The following is a 25461-nucleotide window of genomic DNA, read 5'->3' as shown; positions in this document are numbered from 1 at the left end:
TGCAATTGACAATTTTGGCACCCTCCTGTCACATCACATAGCAATCACATTACATATATATGTGCATTTGGCGTCCCGATTCACTTGGACAGATTGACGAGTGTACATGGGATGCAAAGGATAAATAAACCATATCCAACCCAACCGAGGGTCATTCTACAACATACACACAAGAGTTTGGTAGGAAGGAAGGCCGCCTTTTATTTTTGATAATTGGGCTTTTTTGGCGGAAAAAATTAGGGAGGATGATAGCGGAAGGGGATGGGGGAGCTACCGTGATTGCGCGTGGAGATGGGAAGGCTTTGAGATGCGTGATGAGTCTCTACTTCTCTCGCATCGTCAAGTGCTACTAGACTAGTGCTACGTGTTGGTTGATGTAGAAACCAATGAAAGAGACGCAGAAATCATCCACTCTTTCTTCTAGTTGTTGGTACTACTTGTGTGTGTGTGTGTGTGTGTGAATAATAATAATAATAGGGGTAAAGGATAGGAGAGCCAATGCCCAGGGGCCAAGGGCCAGGGCGCGTCGTTGTCCTCCAAGGATGGATGGAGCTGAAGATGGAGTTGCGTGCCCACCTTCCCTTGCACAAATAAACCTTTTCGTTGACGTGAACCCCCGCCGCCTCCACTCAAATCCCTTCCCCACGCAACCCCAACCCCACCCCACAAATCTCGTCAACTTCCTTCCTTCTTCATTCTCAACTGTTTCGTCACGTAGCTATCTCCCCATCCCCTGAAAATCCCCATACCACTAGCTCATTCTTATATCTTTCCCGTTGTTTCTAATTTTGTGAGTTTTAAATCCCATCGTTATTAATTGATTTTAAGGTGCGAAAAACACTAATAATGTTTACATATAACCTAACAAAGAGTCTGCTTAATCTCATCTATGGTCCTTTAATAATCGATTGAGTCAGTGCACTAAGCTGTTCGCTCAGCAAACTAGTGGGACTAACTCATGATCCTACCATGACAGAAAAGAAAAAAAAAATTCTTTCACCACCCAAATAGTAGCTCCATGGACAATACCTAGCTACTTTTACCAACACCTGAAGTCTTACATGATGTTCAACTACGATGCTCAGCAATGGTTGCTTGTCTTGTGATCTACAAATTTAGAAATAGGAGCATTGATGACATTATCTCAAGTAACTTCTAACAAAATATTTACCATATATCCTGAAAGAAAGACCACACACTACTGTACCTAATAACTCAAAAGTTTTCCTAAAGAACACCCCCTTCATCATAACCTAAAATCCACAGTCACTTGGCATGACTCACCATGCATTGCAAATAAAATTACAAATTAACAAGAACTATTATATATATATATATATGCACCAAACATGCATATATTCTCTGTACATGTAAATCCCCCATTACCAATGCAACCTCCTTATTTCTGACTACACATTATCTATATATATTATACATTCCATTACCATAGCTGATATGATAACACATCTTATAAAACAGAACTATTTTTTTCTTTTAATCCCCCATTTAGAACGACATATTCACAATCAAGTTTTCTCCCCACATTTTACTTTCTATGCCTTTGTACCTGTTGTTATAGCTATATCTGATTGATTGTCTTGTTGGATCAAAACGGTGCACGATGAGGGATGCCCTTTCTCCGCCGGGAATTCTGGTGGTTGAAGGGCGGAGAAGTCGCCGGCGAGATGCACCTCATCGTCTCGTCTCCAGAAGTAGAGCACGACGACTTGTCCCCGTCGCCACCATCCTGCGAAATCGCAGCCCTGTCCATCAACCGATTAAAAATGTGCATCCTCTGGATTTTTGTCGGGCTCCACGACTCGTCTGATTCAAACCCATGGAACGTCTCCCGATTGTGCTTCAGCCTTGGAGTGAACGTGAGCTCCGGGTCCCCTCGCTTCATGCCTCCAAGCTGCAAAACGGCGGTGCATTTTGATCAGAAATCACCGCGGCCGGAAATTAAAGATCGGCGATGCATTTTGATCAAAATTCATCGCCGCCGGGATAAACAGGAGAAAAGGGAGCAAGTGATCGGAACCGGAAATATCAATGAATTAAAAAGGAAATGCACCTTGCAACCGACGGAGCAGAACCGGTAGCAGTCGAGGAGGCTCCGGCCACAGCTCTCGCAGGTGTTGGTGACTCCCTTGCCGGGCCTCGGCTGCGGCCGCTCGTTCAAGAAGACGATTTTCGCGCTGTTGATTATGTAAGTTTGCACGCTTGATATGTCGATATACTTCTGAATCTCGTTCACTCTCACCACGTTATGGTACGACGACCGCCTTATCTGCAACTCATGAGAACGAAAATTCAGAAACCCTAAACCTGCTCTGTTCATATGCAACAAATATATCTCCCGTGAAAAAAGGGAGTTAAAAAAACATAGACCTGCTGCTATGTTCTTCCGGAACAGTAGCAAGATTGAAAATAAGTTTTGACTGATTAATAAATCAAATTAGAACCTGAAGGATGTGGTGATCTTTGTGGTGGATCAAACAGTAGGAGCAGAGAGCATTTCCCATGCAATCCAAGCAAAACATATTGCATTCGCTTTTGTTTTGATCGCCATGAACTGGACAGGGAGCGAAGTAGCTCGCTCTCAACAATGGTATCAGCCATGGCGGCTCCATATCATCGTTCCCTACTCGCACGATCGGACTTACCTTTGGAAACCAAATCCAAAATCAAAATCAAAATCAAACCTGAAGAAGAAAACCAAAAGATATGGTAACAGAAACACGAATACCATGAGTTTCCCTGTTTCGGAATCCTGATACGATGCTCTGCAATCGGGAATCAAAGTCAAATGTAGGAAACCCTAATCAGAATCGCCAACTGCGAACAGATGAGAACAAACCCACATTGGAATCTCATCTGATATGGATGGAAAAGGGAAGATAGTAACGGAAGCTAAAAAAAAACAGAAACAAAAAAAAGAAATATCAAAAAAGGGTTGGAACTTTGCCAGGCTAGCGCCGCCATGCGAGAAACAGAAAGAAGAAGAAGAAGAAGAAGAAGAAGCCATATGTACTAATGACATATATCCGAGAATCAAATGAAAAAACCAACCTTCCCAAACTCCCATGAATCTGTTGTCTGTCCAAAGCAAAGATTGATACATGTAAATAGCACAGGTATATGGAAAGAAAGAGAGTCCAGAAAAGAGACAAATATCGGCGGGGGCTGTCTCAGGATGCGTGCCAGTGAACGAGAGGCAGAAAGGAAGAAGGCCACACCATCAAACACACACACACACACACACAAAGAAAAAAAAAAAAAAAAAAAAGGGAGGCTTGAAATTAAGCAGAAAGCAGAAAGCAATCTCTATGGCGGTTGCATTATTCTAACTTTTTTTTTTTCTTTTCCATGAATTATCTCGCGATGGCGATGGCAATGGCAATGGCTGGCGATGGTAATGGTAATAAATTATTACCACGTTATCTATCTAAATGACGAAACCAGCAGCCACCCCACTGCCAATAGTCGTTATATTACGGATCCATCCTATTTTATTTTATTGCCCGTCTTAATTAGGTGGATGGATGCATTGTCACACGTGACAATGTTCCCGATGACTAACACGTGTTGTTATCTTCGTCATTCATTAAGCATTTATCTTAAGAGATAATCTTTTTATAATCTACCTGATACGACACGAGTCGAGTAAATTAAGAGATCGAGGGGGCATATCACTTGTTTTAAATATATATTCTTTTTATTTTACGATTTTAATTTAAGAATGCAGTGCAGAGGATAACTCACTCCTGTCGTGTGTGTTTGAATGAAACATAAATTCCCAAATTCCAACGTTCACTTCTCAAATCCTAATTTTTCTTTTCTTTTTCCAATAATAATTGTTAAAATCACACGATCGACTTGCATTTCAAGATTGCGTTCGTTATTCAATACAAAATTCAAGCTAAATTATGGAATTTATGGGCGTGTCGGAAGAAACGAAAGTGAATTGTGATAATTGGAAGTCAATGGCAAAGTAAGGAAAAATTTAAAAAATAAAATTACTAAAATATGAAGTTACCCATTCATCTTCCCTCTCTCAATAATAAATTTGTTGACAATATCTAATAATTAAATTTGTTGACAATATCTAATAATAAATTTGCTTGTAGTATGAGACTATCTTGAGTATAGTTTTCAAGAGATTTATAAATATGAGTCTCTCATGCGAGCTTTTTGATACTTAAATTAGTTTGCGCTCGAAATACATAAAATAAGTAAAATTATAGTCTAAGCATACTTTTATTAGAGAAGTCTCATATTTATAAGAGAAAAGAGACTAACAGGTGAAGGGAGAGCCATAATTCTCTACGAGCATTTCAGACTCTTCTAGATTTGTTGTCAATGATATTGGAGGTAAGATTAACTTTGTTCTTTATGGTCTCACGTGAATAATGTCGGGAGATCATGACTCTTGAGCTTTTTAATCTCTCGGACAGGTCATTTGCATGGTTAGGAGAGACCCTTTCAGGTCTAAGTGGCCCACAATAGTACCATTTCGAATAACAAATATTGAGTGACTCATAAATTCTCGAGAAATTGTCTCGAAGGCATCAAAAAAGACTCCCAGGTGGGTCTCGATCTTAGTCATTTGAACTGGTGTTCTTAGATCTTAATCATATGATGATTTTATATACCTATAATTTATTTTCGTAAATTTCTTCTTCCAATAGAACTTTTGGGTCTTTTTGATTAAGATTTAAATTCACTTTGTTGAACCCAATACTTATAATTTTGAAACCCTTTTTGGCTAGTCATCAATTTATCTCCTCTTTTAAGTTCTCTTTTTTATTCCTCTTTTACTGTATCGAAAGTCATCGTTATTCAACAAGTTTTGTTTTTTTCTCCTCTTTCTAATGCCACAAACAGTGAGTCATAAATCCCTAAATTTGAAATCCTAACTTTTGGATGCTTAATTTTGTATTTAAAAAAACTCTCATTTGAAGACTTTTTATTTATTTATTTTAATTTTACTATACTTCTTACTAGAATTGCTTGGACGCCAAGTGCACCATCCACAATTCAAATAGCACAATTTGATACAAATCTAAACTAAAATATAGACTTTATGGGTGCAAGAGAATTAATTGTAAGTGAATCAATCACAAAGTAAGAAAATCATTCAACTTAAGAAATAAAATCACAAAAATCTGGAAGAGTTATTACCCATTCACCATTCATTCTTCCAATCGACGTTTTGCATTCCTCCACAAAGTTCAAAGTTTGAATTTTCAAACCCCTTCACATCATCTTCTTTTGAGGTCTCTATGTGGTTTCTTTGTCACTACATTGAAAGTCCTCCTCATCATCAATCAATTAAGAAGGATGCTTTAATTTCATGGCCTTTTGCCCCTCTCTCTCTCTATCTCCCTCTCTCCATGCCATGTACAGTGAAACATAAACCCCTAAATTATAAATCTTAAATCTCAAAATCTTAATTTTGTATTTAAAATCACTCATTTCAAGTCCTTTTTTTACTATAATAAACACCCAAATGGCATAATAATTGAAATCACATGATTCAATACAAATCTAAAATAAAATTTAGAATCTATTATTATTATAAATTCAAGTTTTTGTTTTGTTGTTGAAGTTCTTTCAATTCAATCGTTATTTCTTAATAAAAACTATTTTAAGAATGAGTCTTGTCAAAAATTGGAGTAGAAGGCCCCACCCAATACATATCCTTCCATGCCTTTCTTCTTCCAGCACTTAACTGGTTCAAAAGGTTGCTCCTCCACTCATAAGTCTAACAAAGCCTCAGTCTTATTTTTCTAATCCCTAGCTTTCTTATCTTCATAGCTTTGGGGGTGGGGGTGGCTTAGAAAGTAGGCATACTTTTTCTAGACTCCTTGATATCAATATCTTCTATGTGACAGGGAAGAAACAATTTCAAGGCAAGAGGTTAAAGGAAGAAGAAACATCACAAAACTCCTTTTCATTTTTTTTTTCTTTTTTTTTTTTTTGTTTGGTTGTGTTGGTGGCAAAAAACCATCCGATTTGAGACAGAATATTCTATACTCCTTGTCAGTGAACATGGTGCTAAACAATTTCAATGTGATGAACTAGTCTACACATTCTCTACTGCAAAAAAAAAAAAATTAAGAGTGTCTTTGATTATATATATTTATTATAAAAAATATATAATTATTATACATATTTTTTATGAAAGCAATCAAACATTCTTAATTTTTCTATGAAAAATATATATATAATACAAGCAATTAAATCTTATTTTCATAGAATTCATTTTCCAAGGGGTGGAGTGATTTTTGTTTTCTAGGCAATAAGGTGTGTTCAATTGCATTACCTAAAATTTAATTCTAGCTAATATTTGCCTAGAAAACAGAAACCACCCACGCCCTTGAAAAATGAATTTAATAGAAAGAAACTTTAAATATTTGTACCATATACATTTTTCCATAAAAAAATTAAGAGAGTTTGATTGCTTTTATAGAAAATATTGTAATAATTACACATTTTCTATGATAAATGTGTACAATCAAACACACCCAAAGTTGCTTTAGATAGAAAATTGATTCTTGTCATATTTGTTAATGAAATTTACTTAGCAAAAAGGAGAAATGGTACATCATAAAAACTAAATCTTAAAAACAATATGTAAGTATTTATATTTGTAGAAACTAAATCTTAAGAACAATATGTAATTATTTATATTTCTATTTTTTGAAGTCAATTTATTTAGTGTGACCGGAGACAACTGAGAAAGGTTTAAACTCGCTAACATAATTAGATTTTGATTAGCACTTAGAGAAATGTGTCAACTAAGTTGCAAAATGTATGATAGTATAGAAGTAAAATATTAACATTGTTGTAGTCTGTTGATCGGGAAGGGGGGGAAGAGTTCTCCTGGAGAAGGTTTACTCTCGAGAGAGAAGTTCTCCCAGATAGTACTCCCAAACAATCAAGTCCTACGAAGCATTGCACAACACCACACACTCGATCGAGCCATTCTCCCGGGGAAACAAGGGCGGACTTTCTCTTGAAAAACCATACCCTGTTATTGTCTCGAACATTGAAAGCTCGCCTCACAAAGGCATTTCTTCTCCCAAAGGACAATTCCTCCGAGGGAAGGGGGGTTCTCACCAAGCCTATTTCGTGTTTAACTCAAGATAGCACCATGTACCTTGTGTGTGCATGCCACATGTCCCACTCACCAACTTCGATGGGTGTAAGTACCCCCTAACTCGACATTTTCAAAATCCTTTTGAACCTTTCGACTTCTAGACACACGTGCATACCTAAGTGACTTCTTCTCCAAAAGAAGTGTGCCAAACTTCTCTCGAACAACTCAAACCACAACATCTATATATACTTTACTTGTATCTTCCAAGCATCGAGCAAACATTTGACTTAAGCATCAAAAAGCCCAGTCATGAGAGATTCTCGTGTGCCTTCTAACTAGTTGCTACCTTGCAGGAGATTTCTCTCGAACAACTACAGCACTCTCCTGTTTCACTCCTTCAGTTGTTTCTCCTAGTCTGACAACTACCCACTCTCCCAGACAGAGGCACGAGTTCCCTCAAAAAACGATGAACTCCCCCCAACCTTGTTCTCTACCTAGCTCTGTCCTAGCTTGACCTATCCCAGTACAAATTTTACTTGCTATATTTCTAGCAACAGTAGCCATTAAAAAAAATGTCAAATGTTGAACATACTTCGTGCTTAGTTGATTACTAGCCATACAAGCATCTATGTTGTTCGAGTTTGTTGTTTGGGTAATATTTTTTTTTCAAAAAGACTATTCATTTATACAATTTCAAACAGTCAAATAAAACTGGAAGAAATTGTATTAAGGTTCACTCCTTGTGGTTTGGTAAATAACGCAAATGAATTAATGTAAAGGTACAAGGCTACTAAATACTGAATGTGGAAATAGAAGTGGTTTATCATGTGATTCAACTTTAATCACTGCTATTGGTTTTGAAGATTAATTGAAAGGCACATGGGCACCAAATACCTTTCAATTTCGGTTTATAAATTAAAGAGGTCTAGAAATGCCTTTTGGGTTGAAATGAAACCCAATGTAGTAGGAAGGATCAGCTAAATAGGCAGGAATAGAAGCAAAAGCAAACTCTCAGATTCCAAAGTCTTTTAAAAGGATACCCTAATAGTTGTTTTCTGACAAAGCCTCTTAGTGTTTGGCTTGAAAAGTACTCTTAACCGTTGAAATACTTTAAAAATGCCAAATATGAAACTAAAAATTTGACTGACAGTCATCTGAATCTAAACTAAGTCGCAATATGCAATAGGAATTTTGTCAACTATGATGTTGATAAAGGCTCAAGCGATTTTGCAAGGATTACAAATGTAGACAAGGATTTAAGTTTTCCGCTCATTATATAGTCTTCTCTATTCTCCATCTTTTTCTCCTCACCCTCAGGTTTGTTCACTCCCAATTTTGATAGTCCTCTCTATTCCTGTCCTGTCTTAAAAAGAGTACACAACTTATACTCCTCACTATCATATCTAACCTACAAGTCACTAGACAGTTAAACTACCATCAGTTCTGTAATCCTCAGGGTCTATATCCAGCAGCATGGCTTAGCATGGAATATGTCATTGCTTCAAAGTACCATGACGTTTTATCCAACCCCAGATTGCTACACGTGTATTGTAAGTTGATTACATGAAATCAGAACATGCCATATTCACTCAACAGAACATATACAAAATCAAATTTCAAAGACTGCGATAATCACCGGTACATTATCTCGGGAAGAATACAATTGAAATTCCTTATGAGAAAATCCAGAATCAAGTCGGAAGTACCGCACTTCAATCCCAGCAAGGAAACAAACGACTATTATGTGCTTCAATATCAAAACAGATTTGAGGTTAGAATATCAAAACAGATTGAGGTTAGAATATTTTCATGCTAATAACCACAAAATGAGTAAAGCTGATACTAGGGCTCCTCTCCATGTCAGATTATTGACTAAATTAATAAAACCATTTCAATTAAGTATTCCAAATGTTTACCTTTTATCATCTCCCTCGCCATCACGAATGCACTTTCAGTTGAGAATTTTATCCACTGAAATGGTTTCTTAATTTTCTCGAACAGTTACCAGTAAAGCACCACGATTTCACCATTCATATCATTCTTACAATAGTGTGAGTTAGATATTGTCAAGGGTAAGTCAGAGAAGAAAGCGGAAAGATGTTAATCTCTAAGTTGAGTTAGCTCTACTTTAATTCAACATTTCCTTGGTTGATTTAGTATTCATATTTCAGTATTATTATCTTTTAGGGATGGTTTAAGAAAAGACAATACCTACAAACCCAAAGTAAAGCAGGTATTGAATAAAAAAGACGAGAACGAGAGAAGATATCATAGTTGGTGATTATAAGGGAAAAGACAAAATAATGTCCAAAAGGATATACAAGGATTTGCAGGAGCAGTGATCCAAAATTTGTGTTAATTACAAATCAACACTTCAAATTATAAAAGCTCTGTCATCATCATAAGTTGCAAGTACTATTTGTTTTCCCTTCCCTTTCTTTTTTCCCCTCATACCTCTCCTCGCTGGTGTCATGATGCACCTTCTTCATATATGCAACCTCTGGTAGGATGTCACTTCTAAGTATTGGAAAGGCTTCTTCGTTTGCATTCACAGCCTGGGTTAGACAGTGTCCAATTAGTGGCTCATTTTGTTGATATGGTTCATTATCTTTGGATTCTTCAACATGCATTTCATAAAAATTCCGAGGCTGTGACCTTTGAACAACAATCCAATTATGTTCCCCCATATCCCTTACATAATAAACTTGTACAGCTTGGAAAGTACAGAAGGTTCATTAATCTGTAAGGAGCAACAAAAATTTAAGTGAATCTGTAATCATCCCTCCAATCACACTTGAATAGAACAACTCGATTATTGTCGAGTCATTGTAATTCAATAATATTTATAAACACGCTGTAGTAATCCACATTACTAGTAGCTGGATTATTATTTCTTACACTTAGAAAACTATTTGTTTCCCCTGCCACAATAACTCCACTATTCTGAGTTGTCAATTCTTTCTCACAATCTTGAGTGTGAAATTGGAAACCATTAATGATATAACCCTTGTATGATAATGCACTATGAGTTGGACCGTGGGGGAAGTGTAACAAAAGATTATCTACTCCATTTTTTGAACCGTGCATGTGTCAAAGATGTTAATTAGCTAAGTTGTTTAACTCTCTAAAGCAATAGGAAAAACCTAGAAGATGTATGTAGACCCAGGATCTTAGACTCTTAGCATAGATTATGTTTATGTGTTATGCGCCATTTTACATTGATCATTTGTAACCAATCCTTCACCCCCACCCAAGGCCAAGAGAATAATGAAAAGGGTTTTAAGGGGGACTTAACAAAAAAACAATCAGCATGAAATCACAACAATAACAAACCAGTTGACCATGCAATTACAGCATCACTGAGGTATAATGTTCAGTTGGAGTAATACAAACAGCTAGCCACACATGCCACGTTGGCATCACAAATGAGAACATTAGTTCAATGAATTTTAGAGGAAGTTCTTAGTTGGTTCTAGTAAAGTAAAGCCTTAAATGGAAGAGGAGTCTGGAGATTTTTCTACATGGCATGCATGACATGACTTCTAGCACAAAACTGTGCACATAGTTTCATCCAGTAAATCCAAAATGTTTGCAACTAAGAGATTTCTCTATTAGTTTGACTACCAAGAGAATCATTTGGTTGGCAAGTTACACCTAGAACTACCAAATGTTTATTTTCCTTGGGATAAGTGACTAGGGGAACCTGCCTAGGTGTAATAATGCTAATTACTGACTATGGAATCAGACTAGGTTTAACCTGCCTCGGTGTATAAAATTCATTGTCTCACATTATTTTGTTAACTAACGTCTAAATAGGCTTGCTCCTCTCTGGTTTGGTTGCAGCTCGTCTATGATGCCAATGTTGGTAACTGAATCAAGGTGGTTTTAGTGTGGGAATCAATGGTGTGCATGGGAAGAGGCTGCTAATTTGACACATTTATACTGTGGGGTTGCATATCTTTGTTAGGCCTAGTTTCTAGTTTTATGCTTTTCCTACAACCCAAGCAAGCCTGTGACCGCATTGAGAGGTATCAAAAAGTGATAGGGTTCACATAGTTTGTTGCCTGACTGTCACATCCACAAGGGAGTTATTTTGGGACTAAGTCTTTGGGAAATATAATTAAAACATTACATGGGAATATAAGCACTATGAAACTAGCTAGCTTATAGGAAGGATACTCTTAAGAAATGAGATACTTATTATATAGGAGGAGATGAGAAAAAGATTTCACAAAAACTAGGCACATTCAAGCGACTAGCCACTGTACCAAAGGGGGTGAGAAAAGGGCTTTATATCCATCCTCTTATATGTACTTGTTTGGGTTTTTTTTTTTTTGGTTCATATCTACTTTGTTAAACACAGTTTTTATGTCTATACTCACCCAAACGAACCAAATTTACCAAATATTTATTATTAAGTCGGATAGAAATTTATCATCCCTAATATTACAATCCACAAAGTCAATTCAAGGAATAACCTGGAAGATGGTTCTCCTAGTGCTGGAAACATTCAAGGAGTAATGTTTTCTGAAAGGAGAACGCACAAAGTTAAATAAACAAAGATTAGCAATGATATAACCGAAATTTATTTTTATACACTTTATATTTGCGCCACTTAGGCTAGCAATATATAAATAAAAGCTAAAGAGATCTATGTCCAAGTTATCACTATCCCAATGATGGGGAACACATGGAACATGGTTTGATTCACATTGATGGCAATAGGAGCATCCAAAGCTAAGTGTTCACCTTACATTGCAGATGGAAATTCACCTCTGAGAACTTGAACTCTGAACTTCAGATGTTTGCAAGTATTGAACCAGTTTGAATTACACGTGCATCTCCAACCTCCTGATCACCGTAATGCCAAATGTTTTCAAATTTGTGTCAACTCAGAATAGAGTATACCAAAAAAATATAGAATATACCCAAAATGTTTTTCTGCATGGTATTTCATAATTTTTTGTTATTCATAATTGACCATATGCACCAAGGAACACAAAAATGAAGGTACCGAATTGACGTCCATATGCAATGCTTATAAGGAATATATGTCTGTTACATATAGTCAACTATACTGAACTAGATGATGAACCTGTGCTTCACCCGGGCTGTCTTTAAACCAACATGAAAAGTTAGTAAATAAAACTTATCTTTAAAATTTTAAATTTTTTAACCGATTGCAATTCATGCATGATGAGTTATGATTGATTTTGGTGAACAAGAAATAAATCAAATTATAAATTGACCAACAAAGAAAGAATAAAAGAGACACAAAACCAAATAAAAAACAAAGAAGAGCAGATTTTTTTTTTCTTAAAAAAGCACATTGGAATTGAAATGAAATATTAACAGATCATGAAAAACTACTCACATCATTCATTATGGTTATCAAGAAGGGCCGAAACAAATTTATGCAAATTCACAAAAAATGCTTCTCAAACAGAGCAAAAAAGAAAAAGAAGAAGAAGAAAAAACCACAAAAACAAAAAATCAAACATGCAATCATGGATCTCCTCAAGTAAAATAGAGAAATGTGGTGTGTTTTCTTTGTAATCATTTTGCTAAATTAACATGAAATTGTTGCTTCATTCTATATCTATATATATCTATATGCATATATAAATGATTTTCTCATCATGTTCATTATTACCATTTAAGTGTATTAATTTTTGGGGTACACTAACAAGTTTTTCATTAATATGTTCATGAATTTTTCTATAACCTATATGTGCTTATACAAACAAGTATTTAAATGCAATAAATTATTATATTAATGCATTAATAACACTTTTTTTTTCAACTGATTAAAATTCATATATGATGAGTTATGATTGATTATGGTGAACGGGAAATAAATCAAATTATAAATTGGCCACTCATAGTTTTAGTGCATTGCACGATGTTGACTAATAGAAGAGATAGAAGAATAGAGAAAGAACAAAAGAGCCACAAAGCCAAACAAAAAACAAAGAGCAATTTTTTTTCCTAAAAAAAATGCACATTGGAATTGAAATGGAAAATTAACAAATCATTATAAACTACTGACATCATTTGTTATGGTTATCAAGAAAGGCCTAAACAAATTTATGCAAATTGACAAAAAAATGCTTCCCAACAAAGCCGAAAAAAAAAAAAAAAAAGAAGAAGAAGAAGAAGAAACCACAAAAACAAAAAATCAAAGATGCAATGGTTAATTTGACAAACCTATTATCCAACCAAATGTCAAGCATTGAAGCAACAAACAAAGCAAAACCAACAGAAGAACTTTCAATCTTCAATGTTAGATAATAGATAGATATTACAAGGAAGAAGCGAGTAAATGTATATACTTGTGTTTCCAAGAGAGATGTCCTTCAGTTTAAATTTAAAAGACATGTTTTGTTAAATTTAAAGTGACATATTTTAGTTTCAAGAGTTATGTTGTTCCTAAAAGGTTATAACCGCTCTTTAAGACACACCCATCATAAAAGACATGATCTTTTTAATGGGTGTGTTTTTCAAAGAGACAATCAGAGAACATGAAAGCTTTCCAATTTTCCACTAATTAAGTCACACAAATTAGATTGATACCAAAATGAGAAACCCCGTCTTCGGCTTATCAATCATTAGTTTATAAACCCCTTCTTCAGCTTCATTATATATAATAGATTCTGCAAGTACATTCACAGAATCATAAAGCCTCTGATCACTAAAAGAGAATAAACAAAAGTGCAACTAATCCAGTCTTAAAAAATGTCAGCAACTAGAATTATATACTTTCACCAGGATTATAAAGGTTGCACACAAGGATGATTGAGTTTATTAGTAAGTTATGCAATCTTGCAAATTTAACAAACTCCAAAATACGTGCAATATCCTTTGAGTGGACTGCACACAAGCCTCAATTGGGCTAATCATGAGCAGAGATACGATTTTCCCTTTTGTTTGGTCATCATAGAGAGTACACATGTCAATTGAGAAAGTCAATTGTTGGTATATCAAATCAAAGAATACAGAAGTTGAGACTGAAGTTGTATTATTTTTCATTAATCAACTGAAATTTATACAGTTGCAAAAAACAAAAAATCATAATTGTTTTCTGAAAATCTTGAACAAACTTTGACTATTACTCAAATTTAAATAGAAAATTTAAACTGAAACAGAATAAATAAATGATATGACTTCAAATCCTTCCAACCCTGCTTAACAGCTTAGCAGACAACCTGACATTGACCCTTTTGCTGCAAATTCCCATATTCTTTCTTAGTTCTTCACATCTGGCTTTAGACAAAACCTTTGTTAAAATATCAACAAGTTGTTCTTCAGTCTTACAGTGAACCAAAACTATTTCCTTGCTCTTTTGAACTTCTCAAATAAAATAAAACTTGATTTTAAAGTGCTTGGCTCTACCATGGAATAATGGATTGTTGGAAATAGATATGGAAGCTAGATGATCAATAAAAATGGCAGTTGCTTTATTTTGATCATGCTTCAAATCTAACAGTAGCTTCCATATCCATAAAGCTGGATTTATAGTAGCAGCTACAGCAACATATTTTACTTCTGTTGTTGATTGAGCAACAATATCTTGTTTTTTTGAACTCCAAGAGAAGCAACCTAAAGCAAGACTGAATAAGTACAGAACTATTCTTCATATCATCACATGATCCAGCCCACACTATCAGCAAAACCATGCAAATTCAATTTCTCAGATTTCTCAAATCAAACTCCGAGATCAAAAGTGCCTTTGATGTATCAAATCACCTTTCTTGTAGCCTTAAGGTGCAACTCCCCAGCACAATGAATGAACCTGGACAACAAACTCACAACATACATTATATCAGGCCTTGTTGTAGTCAAATACATTAGACAACCTATGACACTTCTGTAAAAACCGTTGTTAATCTTCTCAGCCCCATTATCTTTGCTTAATTTTTTATTTTGCATCAGGGGATTACTAATGGACTTAAAATCCTCCTTGCTGAAATTTTTAAGCACTTCCCTTGCATATTTTTGTTGTCCTTTAAAAATATCTTCTTGTGATTGCTGAATTTCCAAGCCAATAAAATATGGCAGTCATCTCAAAAACTTCCATCATTTGTTCTTTAAATTGTTGCATCAATCTTACATTGTTTCTTGTAACAAGTAGATCATCAATATATAAAGAAACACCAATTAGATCACCATTAGCAACTTTCACGTACAAGGTTGATTCACTCAAGCTTTTTCTGAAACCAATCTTCAGTAGGTGATCATCAATCCTACTGTACCAAGCTCTTGAAGCCTGTTTTAAACCATATAAGGCCTTCTTGAGCAAATACACCTTGTCTTCATGCCCCTTTGTAGAAAAACCTTCGGGTTGTTCAACAAAGATCTCCTCTTCTAAATAGCCATTCAAAAATGTTGACTTGATATCACTCCACTCGTTTTGTGCTGCAAGTGCCAAGAGCAATTTGATTGTATCAAGTCTGGCCGGCCACAGGTGCAAAAATTTCTAAGAAGTTCGCCAAAAACTTTTGGGCATATCTTTTGGCTACAAACCTTGCCTTGTGTTTGTTGATAGAACCATCAGCATTCAATTTGGTTTTAAACACCCATTTCACACCAATTAGTTTTTTATGACTTGGTCTGTCTCCAAAATCCAAGTCTGATTCTTCCCTATTGTTTTCAGCTCCTCTTCATTACAGTAATCCATTTAGAATCCTTTGCAGACTCTACATAACTTGCAGGCTCAAGTACAGTAACATTACACCTTTGATAGTTATCAGAAAGTGATCTTGTACCTCTTACAGGTGTGTCATCAACTGAATCATCTCCAAACATATTAGAATCATCCTCCAAAGCTACTTTAGTGTCAGGTTCTTTGATCCCTGCATGTTTCACTTCTGACTTGTCCTAGTTCCAGGCTGCACATGCATCAAATTTAATATCCTTACTAACAATTACCTTTTCTATTAAGGGTTGATAGACCCTATATCCCTTAGTAATGCTATTGTAGCCAATTAAAATTCCAACCTCAACCTTCTGATCTAGTTTATCTCTCTTCACATCGAGAATGTGCATGTAGCAAATGCAACGAAACACTTTCAGATTTTGTATTGAGGGCTTATATCCATGTCAAACTTCAAATGGAGTCTTTCCTTTAAGAGTTTTTGTAGGCAGCCTATTAACCAAGTAGACTCAGTGTTAACAGCCTCAAACCATAACTTTTTTAACATTTTTTTTTCAAACAACAAACGTTTAGCCATCTCCATTACTGTTATGCTCTTCCTTTGACTCACATCACTTTGTTGAGGTGTATAAGTTATTGTATCAAGTTCCATTATCAGACCTAATCAACCTTGATTTTGTGATTACTTCGATTCTCAACCAAGTTTTTAAACTTCCAAAACACATCAACAACTTTATATTTCTATTTCAGAAAATAAACCCAACATAATCTGCTAAAATTATCAATAAAGGCTATGTAATACATGTTGTCATGGAAAGACAAAGTCCTCATTAAACTACAGACATCTGTGTGAACAGGTTGAAGCTTCTCTATTGCTCTCCAAGCCTTGTTTTGTGGAAATGACAATCTGGATTGTTTCCCAAGTTGGCAAACTTCACAAACTCCAATTCCTTCTTCAATATTGGGCAAATCCTGCACAAGCTCATTCTTATGCATAAAGGTGAGGGTTGAATAATGAAAACATCCCAACCTTTTATCTCAAAGCTGAGATTGATCAACAAAATTGGGATATCCACAAGAATCTGTCTACTTCCAATCTAGTGAAAAACTTTTTCTCTTCGTCTTCACTAAGAACAACTCACTTCCAACGGAGTCAAAAATCACATAAGCTTTGTCTTTGGAAACCACATAATAATCCTTTTCAGGCAGTTGTCCAAAACTCAACAAGTTTTGATCTATATGAAGTACAAACATAACATCATAAATGAGTTTTTTACTTGAACCAAATTCAATGACCACATTTCCTTTGCCTTTAACCTCAATGCAGTCTCCATTCCTAATTTTGACCTTGAAAATATGTGATTTATCAAGCTCCTTACATGGACTCATCATAAGTCATACGATGAGTGCAACCATTGTCTATCAACCATGCATCATTGGTTTTGTTGCCTGCAAAATAGGTTGCCACAAACAATTGCTCCTCATTTTGATCAGCAACTTGAGCTTGTTTTCCTTCTTGTTGTTTGTTTTTGCAAACCTTTTCCATGTGACCCATCTGGTTACAAGACTTGCATTGAATATCAAGTCTAAAGCAACAGTATTCCAACAAGTGTGAAGTTTTCTTATAGTGTGGACATGGAGGAAATTTCTCTTTTCCACCACCATATTTGCTACTTTCACCTTCCTTTTTGTTCCTCTAGTTCCAGAATTGTTTCTTGCCTTTGCCAGGTGACTAAGCATGAGCCTTTTCCTTTACCTGAAATGCTCCTTCTGCTTCTCCTTCATTTTTTATAGCTCTTCTCTATTCTTGAGCTTGTAATGAATTAACTAACTCTGGTAGAGTTATTTGAGTAAGGTGTCTTTAATCTTTAACAGAAGAAATTTTTGCCTCTAATCATTTAGGCAAACTGACCAACACCTTCTCAACAACTCTTCTATTTGGGAGTTCTTCACCAATCAATTTGATTCTGTTCACAACATTCAAGAGCCTTTCAGAATACTCTTCTATGGTTTTAGCCTCCTTCATTGTCAAAAGCTCAAAACTCCCTTCTAAGATTCAAGACTTGCATTTGATTGATTCTGTCATTGCCTTGAAATGCTTCTCTGAGAACATCCTAAGCTTGCTTTGCAGTGTCACAAGCCATAATCCTTGTGAAAACTGCATCTAAAACTTCTGAGTGAATACAGGTCTTGGCCTTGAATCTCCTTCTCGTTACTTTCTCTATAATTATTGATCTGTGCAATGGTAGAATCTTCAAACAATGGTGGAAAATCATCTGTCTCTACCACATCCCACAAATCACTTGTTTCAGATATGACTCCATCTTCACTGCCCAAATCTGGTAGTCTTCACCTGTAAAAATAGGTGGTGCTGGCATAAAATTGTTTCCTAACATAGTTGTTTATTTGGCTTGAAGGTCCAAGTGTAAAATTTTTATATGAAAAGGTTTCTCACTCGATTCACTCACTCTCAAACACAGGCCCTTAAGAATAATACCAATTTATTGGTATATGAAATCAAAGAATACAGAAGTCAAGACTGAAGTTGTATTATTTTAAATTAATCAACTAAAATTAATACAAGTGCAAAAAACAAACAAATCGTAACTGTTTCCTGAAAATCTTGAACAAACTTTGACTACTATTCAAATTCAAACTGAAAAGGAAAAATTAATTTAAATGATAAGACTTCAAATCCTTCCGGCTTTGCTTAACAGCTTTGCAGACAACCTGGCATTAACTGGGTCTTTAATTGCACCAACAGAGGCATCCTTCAACATCAATTCATTGTTACGTTTGACACACTAAAACTTAATGGATTTGAATGAAAATTATTTTCTTTTGTTTAGGGATAATTTGTAACTTTTAAAAAATATGAAAAGTAAAAAAATAACTAAAGTATTTTTAATGGAATTAGATCAGGATTCCATTCAAATCTAGAAGATATCACCATTCCGGCATAATGTGTGCAAGTGCAATATATTTTAGTTCTGGTTAACAGGGTCGTGGCTAGTAGATTCAAGATGGAAAAAGGGGTCACACAAGGGGACCCTTTTTCTCCATTTCTCTTTATCATAGCAGTTGGAGTCTCATGAGGCTCTTTAGGAAATCTGTGGGCTTGGGACATTTGAAAGGGCTCTCAGCAGGCCATGGATGTCCAGGTATCTTCTTTGCTCCAGTTTGCTAATGATGCACTTGTATTCTATCTGGTGAATCTTCGCTATTTAGTTTCAATTAAAAGAATCCTGAAGTGCTCCCCAGTTTGAGTCAAGGCTAAAGGTGAATTTTAGAAAATCTGTTTTAATTGGTATCCTTGTTGGGCTCCCTTCCTATAACCTATCTTGGTTGGCCACTAGAAGGGCTTCAACTTGGGAAAGACTGATTGCAAGAATGAAGAACTAACTTTCAGCTTGGGAAGCTAGACATTTATCTATTGCCGGTAGACTTTTCTTAATAAAGGTAGTTTTTTTCTAAGCTCCTTGTGTATTATTTGTCTTTGTTTAAGATCCCTAAGGGTGTTGCTAAGAAACTTGTAAAGACTCAAAAGAATTTTTTGTGGTCAGGTCTTGGGGATTCTCATAAAATGACCCTTGTTAGATGGAAACTGGTGGAACTATCAAAAATAATTGTGGGGGAGGGGGGGTTGTTGGACCAATACTTTTAAAAAAAAAGGCATTGATCTTGAATTCACTTTGGAAATTGGTTGGTGATAATAACTGCCTGTGGTGTAGTGTTATTAAAGGCAAGTATAACCTGCACACAAGAGGAATGCCAAACCTGGTTGTTGATCGAGATTCTAGTGTTGTATGGAGAGATATTGTAACTAATTATTTATTCTGGCCAATAACTGCCACTTTCTGAGGGATTTCAATTGCATGTAGATAAAGGAAATTTGAGTTGATTTTGGGAGGATGTTTGGGCAGGCAATATTGCTCTAAAAGACCGATCTCCTAGGCTCTTTACATTATTGGGCGGGCAATATTGCTCTAAAAGACAGATCTCCTAGGCTCTTTACATTATAGAAAAATGTATCAACGATCTTGCAATCTGGGATAACTCAGTTTGGAGATGGAATTTTCAATGGAGAAGAGGATTTTTTGATTGGGAGCAAGCAAGAATTATACGAGGATATAATCAGAATTTTATCGCAATTTCCTCTAGACCAGGGTTGTGAGAAAATTTCATGGACTTTCAATAACTCTGGTTTGTTTACCACAAAGTCTTTCTATGAGCAACTTGATGCTTATTTGTATGATCATGAGAATGTGCAAAGGAATCTTCTCAAAAAAAAAAAAAAAAAATTGAGGTGTTTTGCAAAGTTGATTGATATGATTTTGGTTAGATTATTGTACATAGTTGTATAGTATATTTGGTGGCTATTTAGACTACGTAGTATACCGTATAAACTTCACTATATAGTAATTCTTCATAGATCGAAAAAACAAATCACTCAAACGGCACCAGAGAAATCAAGACAACAAAAGCTGAAAAGAAAAGGAGCTCTCCCTAGACCAACATCTCCTAACAACAATCCAACAGACCAGAAAATAGGAAGAACCTTCCAGATTAGCGCCCCGACCCACATAAACCTTCTCTCGCTTGATTATATATACAAAGGTCACGAGCAGTAATGAAGAATCGAACGCAGAGACAGAGAGATTCACAAAAAGCTCTTTTGTGTGCAATGTGTTCAATGCGTTGCATTTGAGTTGCTAACCTAGATAACAAGAACAAAAGGGAGGCAAAAGAGAAACCCCCCCAATGGAACCAAACAGGACAACAAACACTTAACGGGAAAATCATAAAAAGTAAGAGCATACCACAGAAATGAATCCCCAAAATGGTCGAATGACGCCCTAAAAAGGTCGTGTTGACTTCAGACAGCAGCAATACGAAGCCCCAAAATCGATTGAAATACGCTAGAGATAGATGACGCCGGAGGAGGAGGAGGAGAGGGACAGAGATGAAGCCGGAGACATTGATAGTTGTACAAATGACGAAGGGCACCGAAGTGAGAAGGGTTATGTCCGTTTACAGGGGACCCTATAACATACCATAGCAAAACGACAACATTTTTGTGCCAAAGTGTGTGAAACGCTGTCGTTTTACTTAGGCATTCCCGCCCAAAATTTCCGCCACTAAAACACCTGGGTATTTTTTGTATCCCAGAAAAATGTCTATTATTTATATAAAAAGAACCAACTAATATTGTTATAAATAATATTATACAAATTTACAGCATCTGAAATGTTTAACAAATATATACATACTAAAGAACAATTTTAATTAAATAGATTTATAAATTTACAATAGGTTGTAAGTCCATCGAATTCATTTGTTGCAAATCCTAGTTTAATGTCTTATTTTTTTTTTTTTTTTGATAATTCAGGTGTTCGGGTTTTGCCCTCCTAATTTTAAAGGAGACCGGCATTTCTGTTTGATTCGGCCTTTGAATAAATCAGATGCGATTATAAATTTATATACTCTTAAAGTGATCAATTCTCATTAAATGAGATATTTTAACAATTAATACTCCACTATTCTTAAAAAAAATTAAATAGTTTATCACTTGTGGCATGTGGTAAGGTAGTTCAAAGCCCTTTTAATTGCATGTTGCCTCGATGCCTTCCTAAATACTTGAACTGAGGAAAAGCCTAACCAGCACATACAACATGGGATTTTCCATATTTATAGCTTCGTTTATCCATTCCATGCCTGATCCCTCTCTCACCCACTTCATCCTCTACTTCAATGGCATTATGAAATGATTTCTGGATCACCTTTTACTCCTCCTTCTAACCCATTCCCCTCTCTAAAGAATAATGTTCTAAAAAGTAGCCTAGGCAGCTGCCTAGGTGGAGGAGAGGCGCTAGGCAATCCCTGATCGTCGTAAATTCTTCTAAATTGGCCCCTTAGGCGCCGATCCAATTAAACGGGCTCGAGCGGCTCCTAGGCAATCGATGAGGCCAAGGTGGTGAGGCGTCACCTTGGGCGCCTAGACGTGGTTTGAGCTCGAGACCTCTCACCCGCCTCCATCAGTGATGATCGTCGTAGCCGCCGCAACCACATCGGCCTGGGTCGCCCGACTCCATTGTCGTCGTCGCATCGGTCTGGGTCGCCCAACTCCGTTATCGTCGTCGTCGCTGCCACTGCTAGACAAGGACTGGAACAACCTTTAGACTTACTTATGGTAACATAATGATGATCCGATTGGCATTGGCGGGGGGCAACGATGTGATCGAATGAGGCGAACAGTCCAATTGGCAATGGCGGGGGCAACGATGTGCTCGAAGAAGGAAGACGGCCCAATTGACAATGGGGGGCAACGATATGCTCGAGGGAGGTAGGTTTGAGAGAGAGAGTGCTGCAAAATTTTTGGGTAGGTGGGGAAGGGGAGTGAGAACGTGCTCAAATTTGAAGGGGCAAGGGTGGAGTGGGGAAAGAAATAATATATTAAGAAAAAAATTAAAAAAATATTAAGTTTTCTAGACGACGCCTAGGCCCCACCTAGGTGTTTGGCAACAACTTGCAGCCAGAATAGTGCTTAACGCCTTTTAGAACACTGCTAAAGAAATCATCTTTGTGAATCATCTCATCTACTTCTTTTGCATTCTCAACCCTAGGGATACTTAGATTTATTAGTTGATAAAGAATATTTCTTATTCTTCTATTGCGACAATATCGAAGGGTTCACAAGCGTCACCAAATCTATCCCATCTTCGGAAGTATCAAAAGTTATAATTAGAGTCCTTTTTCCCTCTTCAAAATCAAGTACACAATTTCATCTAAGTCACTATATCTATTCCATTTTCTTGACCTCCATTCTCTTCAAAATATCATTAACTCATTCTTCCTTAATTTATACTATAACAATATCTATTTTTTTTTGTTCCATATTACCTTCATCCTCGTTGGTATCTACAATGCTCTTATTGTCACCATTAACAACATTTTCACTCTTAACTTGATCAAAATCATCTTTATCCATCCTCATCCTTGTTTATTTTTACTTTCGAGGTAATATTTGACTAAACCCTCTTTTATATAAATAAAATATATATATATAATCTCTCTATTTATTTTGTTGGTATAATTAATTAATTAATCTTACATTGTATAATGAAGAGAGTCGCTCTACAAGATTCGATGGGCCTACTGAGCGGTTCACAAAGAAAAGGTAAAAAGATGATTTTGCCCCGTTCACTTTACAAATTTGTAAAGTAGGTCACTGCCCCCTACGCGTCTCCCTTGCAATGGCCGCCGATCACCTATCCTCCGCGCCTCGTTGTAGTTGCCTGGCCTTGTCTCCGTCGCCTCTCTACCATCTTCGCCTTGTCTTGCCTCGCCTCGCCTCACCAACAATCGATGCAACGACTATCGACGAGGCGAGGCGGCGATTGCATAGAAGCGACGAAGACGAGACCAAGTGACTACAGCGAGGTGCGACGAAGAGGCGATCAACGACCATTGCAGGAGAAATGCACAGAATTAAAGGGAATCCATGAAAAAGAGAAAGAAAGAACTGGGCATGAGGGCAAAATGATCTTTTTACCTTCTTTTCATGAACTCATTGATCAACTTGTCGAATTCTCTAGCATTTTGCTAATAGAGTCCAGCGTCCAGACAGTGGAGCCCTCTCTGACATGTATTTCCACCGCAATTGCAAAGTTTATGTGAACTCATAAATCTGGCAATTAAGGCATCACATCACATCATGTGATTTGTAGATTCAATGAGTTATTAATCATGAGACCACCCTGTCAGTCTCTGTCTCTGTCTCTGTCTCTGCCTTCCAAATTTGTAATAAACAATACTTGATGAAACATTAACCAACATATATGCCTCCTCATCTATATAATACATTATCCATACAATATAGATTCCCACCAAATTACCAACACTTTATTCCATCTTACTTTGTGTTTTATTATATTATTATTATTATTATGTGCATTCATTAATTTATATGCTCATTATTTTCCAATGCAAGTAACAAAATTAGACACAAAAGTAAGACAAGTTGTCAAGCGCCCTCTCCCTTTACTTTTTGGATCTTACTGAAAATAATTTAGATCATCTAAAAGAAGATAAAAAATGAAAATACTCAATTTAACAGTTTCTCCACCATTTTAAGAAGATAAACTATCACACCTCATCTTACTTAAAATTGATATGATTAGAGTGATAGCGTAGTGTGGTTAAAAAAAATTACTGTTTAACATTCAAAGAGTACCCTTAAAATTTAATTTTAGGTTACAATTTTCTCTTCCTACTCTCATTAAACATTAATATGATCGAAATACTTTTTTCTTATTTTTTATTTCTAATTATCTCATTTCTTAAAATTCCTTCTCTGTTTCTTTTTTTCAAATGGTCTTTGACAGTGACAACAATGACAATGACGACAATAAATCTCCCTCTTCTCTTCTTATTTTGTTCTTCTTCTATTATCTTTTCTTTTATCTCTTTTCTAGAATCTAGTAGCCATGAACCTAAATCTAGGTTCCATCGTTGGCGTTGGCACATAACTTAATGGGTTTCACTTAAATTATTTTTTATTTCTAATTATCTCACTTCTTAAAATTCCTTTTCTGTTTCTTTTCTTCAAATGACCTTTGACAGTGACAACAACAACAATGACAATGACGGCAATAAGTCTCTCTCTTTTCTTCTTATTTTGTTCTTCTTCTATTATCTTTTCTTTTATCTCTTTTCTAGAATTTAGTAGCCATGAACCTAGATCTAGGTTTCATCATTGGAGTTGGCACATAACTTAATGGGTTTCACTTGAATTATTTTTTATTTTTTAATCTAAGAAGAGAGAGTAAAGAATAAATTGATCATTTTTCCTATTTATTTAACAATAGGGATGGTTATTGCCATTTCTCAAATATCAATGAGTTTCTTATAATTTCGTCAAACTTCAAGAATGTTCTTTAAAAACCCAATACAGTAGCACCCATATGCCACCTTTTAATTAGTTTAATAAATATTAAATATTAATTATTAAGAATAAAATTACTTTCAGTCCATCCAGACTATACTTGTTTTTTTCAATTCGAATTATAAAATATTCTTAAGAAAGTGTATAAAAATAAAAAAGATATTAGAGTCATTCAAAATATTTTATAGTCAGAATTACAAAAAAAAAAAAAGTATGGTTCAAACTAAAAGTAGATAAACTCAATTATTAAATATTAAATATTAAAATTTATTTAAATGGAGTTGAGATATACAAAGTGGAAGAATGTAATAAGTAGGCAAAGTGTTTTCCTGAAAAAGAAAAAGTTACATAAATGTTTGGTTGAAACGAAACGCATGACAATAATTGCTTGCGGGAAGTAAACACAAAACAATCAGTGACTCTCCAAAAGTAGGAAGCAATGGTGGGGACATGGCGAAGGTCTTGATGACATTATTGGATGGATATGCATTGCCCCTTGGTTTTGGTAGATGCTGCTATACCTTTGTCATGTGCCTTAATCATTCATATTTCTAACCAAACGGCTCTCTTTCTCTGTCTCTCTTTCTCTGTCTCTCTTTCTCTCTCTCTCTCACACACACACACACTCACACTCACACTCACACTCACACGCACTCAGTACCAGCATCGAATGCTGCTGCAGTGGATTGGAGTGGAGTGATATTCTTTTGCAACGTTCTCAAGGCAAACACCAATCGTAACGGTGAATCAACCACCACCAGA

General features: G+C 35.8%; 1 protein-coding gene and 1 long non-coding RNA gene across 7 annotated transcripts; both read right to left on the bottom strand.

Moving 5' to 3' along the window:
- Window positions 1-1302: 1302 nt before the first annotated feature.
- Window positions 1303-3275, bottom strand: LOC127807260 (protein RGF1 INDUCIBLE TRANSCRIPTION FACTOR 1). Of its 4 annotated transcripts, none has more exons than XM_052344959.1 (5): window positions 3070-3275; window positions 2747-2910; window positions 2463-2663; window positions 2072-2287; window positions 1303-1912 (listed from the first exon to the last, which is right to left on the bottom strand). In XM_052344959.1, exons 2-5 carry the CDS (start codon window positions 2747-2749, stop codon window positions 1607-1609), a joined length of 726 nt encoding a protein of 241 aa, XP_052200919.1. In that variant the 5' UTR covers window positions 2750-2910; window positions 3070-3275; the 3' UTR covers window positions 1303-1606. The 4 variants fall into 4 exon arrangements, with proteins under 4 accessions (XP_052200919.1, XP_052200920.1, XP_052200918.1 ...); XM_052344960.1 differs by having other exon boundaries at window positions 2747-2874; XM_052344958.1 differs by having other exon boundaries at window positions 2747-2835.
- A 5580-nt stretch (window positions 3276-8855) lies between these two features.
- Window positions 8856-20748, bottom strand: LOC127808876 (uncharacterized). 3 transcript variants are annotated; one of them, XR_008024998.1, is made up of 4 exons: window positions 20576-20748; window positions 11852-11953; window positions 11581-11629; window positions 8856-9842 (listed from the first exon to the last, which is right to left on the bottom strand). It is a non-coding gene; the product is annotated as an uncharacterized LOC127808876 (long non-coding RNA). The 3 variants fall into 3 exon arrangements; XR_008024999.1 differs by having other exon boundaries at window positions 8856-9657; XR_008025000.1 differs by lacking the exon at window positions 11581-11629.
- Between the last annotated feature and the right edge of the window lie 4713 nt (window positions 20749-25461).

Source organism: Diospyros lotus, chromosome 8 (assembly GCF_014633365.1).
Source record: "Diospyros lotus cultivar Yz01 chromosome 8, ASM1463336v1, whole genome shotgun sequence".
NCBI classification, from domain to species: Eukaryota; Viridiplantae; Streptophyta; class Magnoliopsida; order Ericales; family Ebenaceae; genus Diospyros; species Diospyros lotus.
Note: the sequence above shows the minus strand (reverse complement) of the source record. Positions and strands in the feature narration are given on the sequence as shown.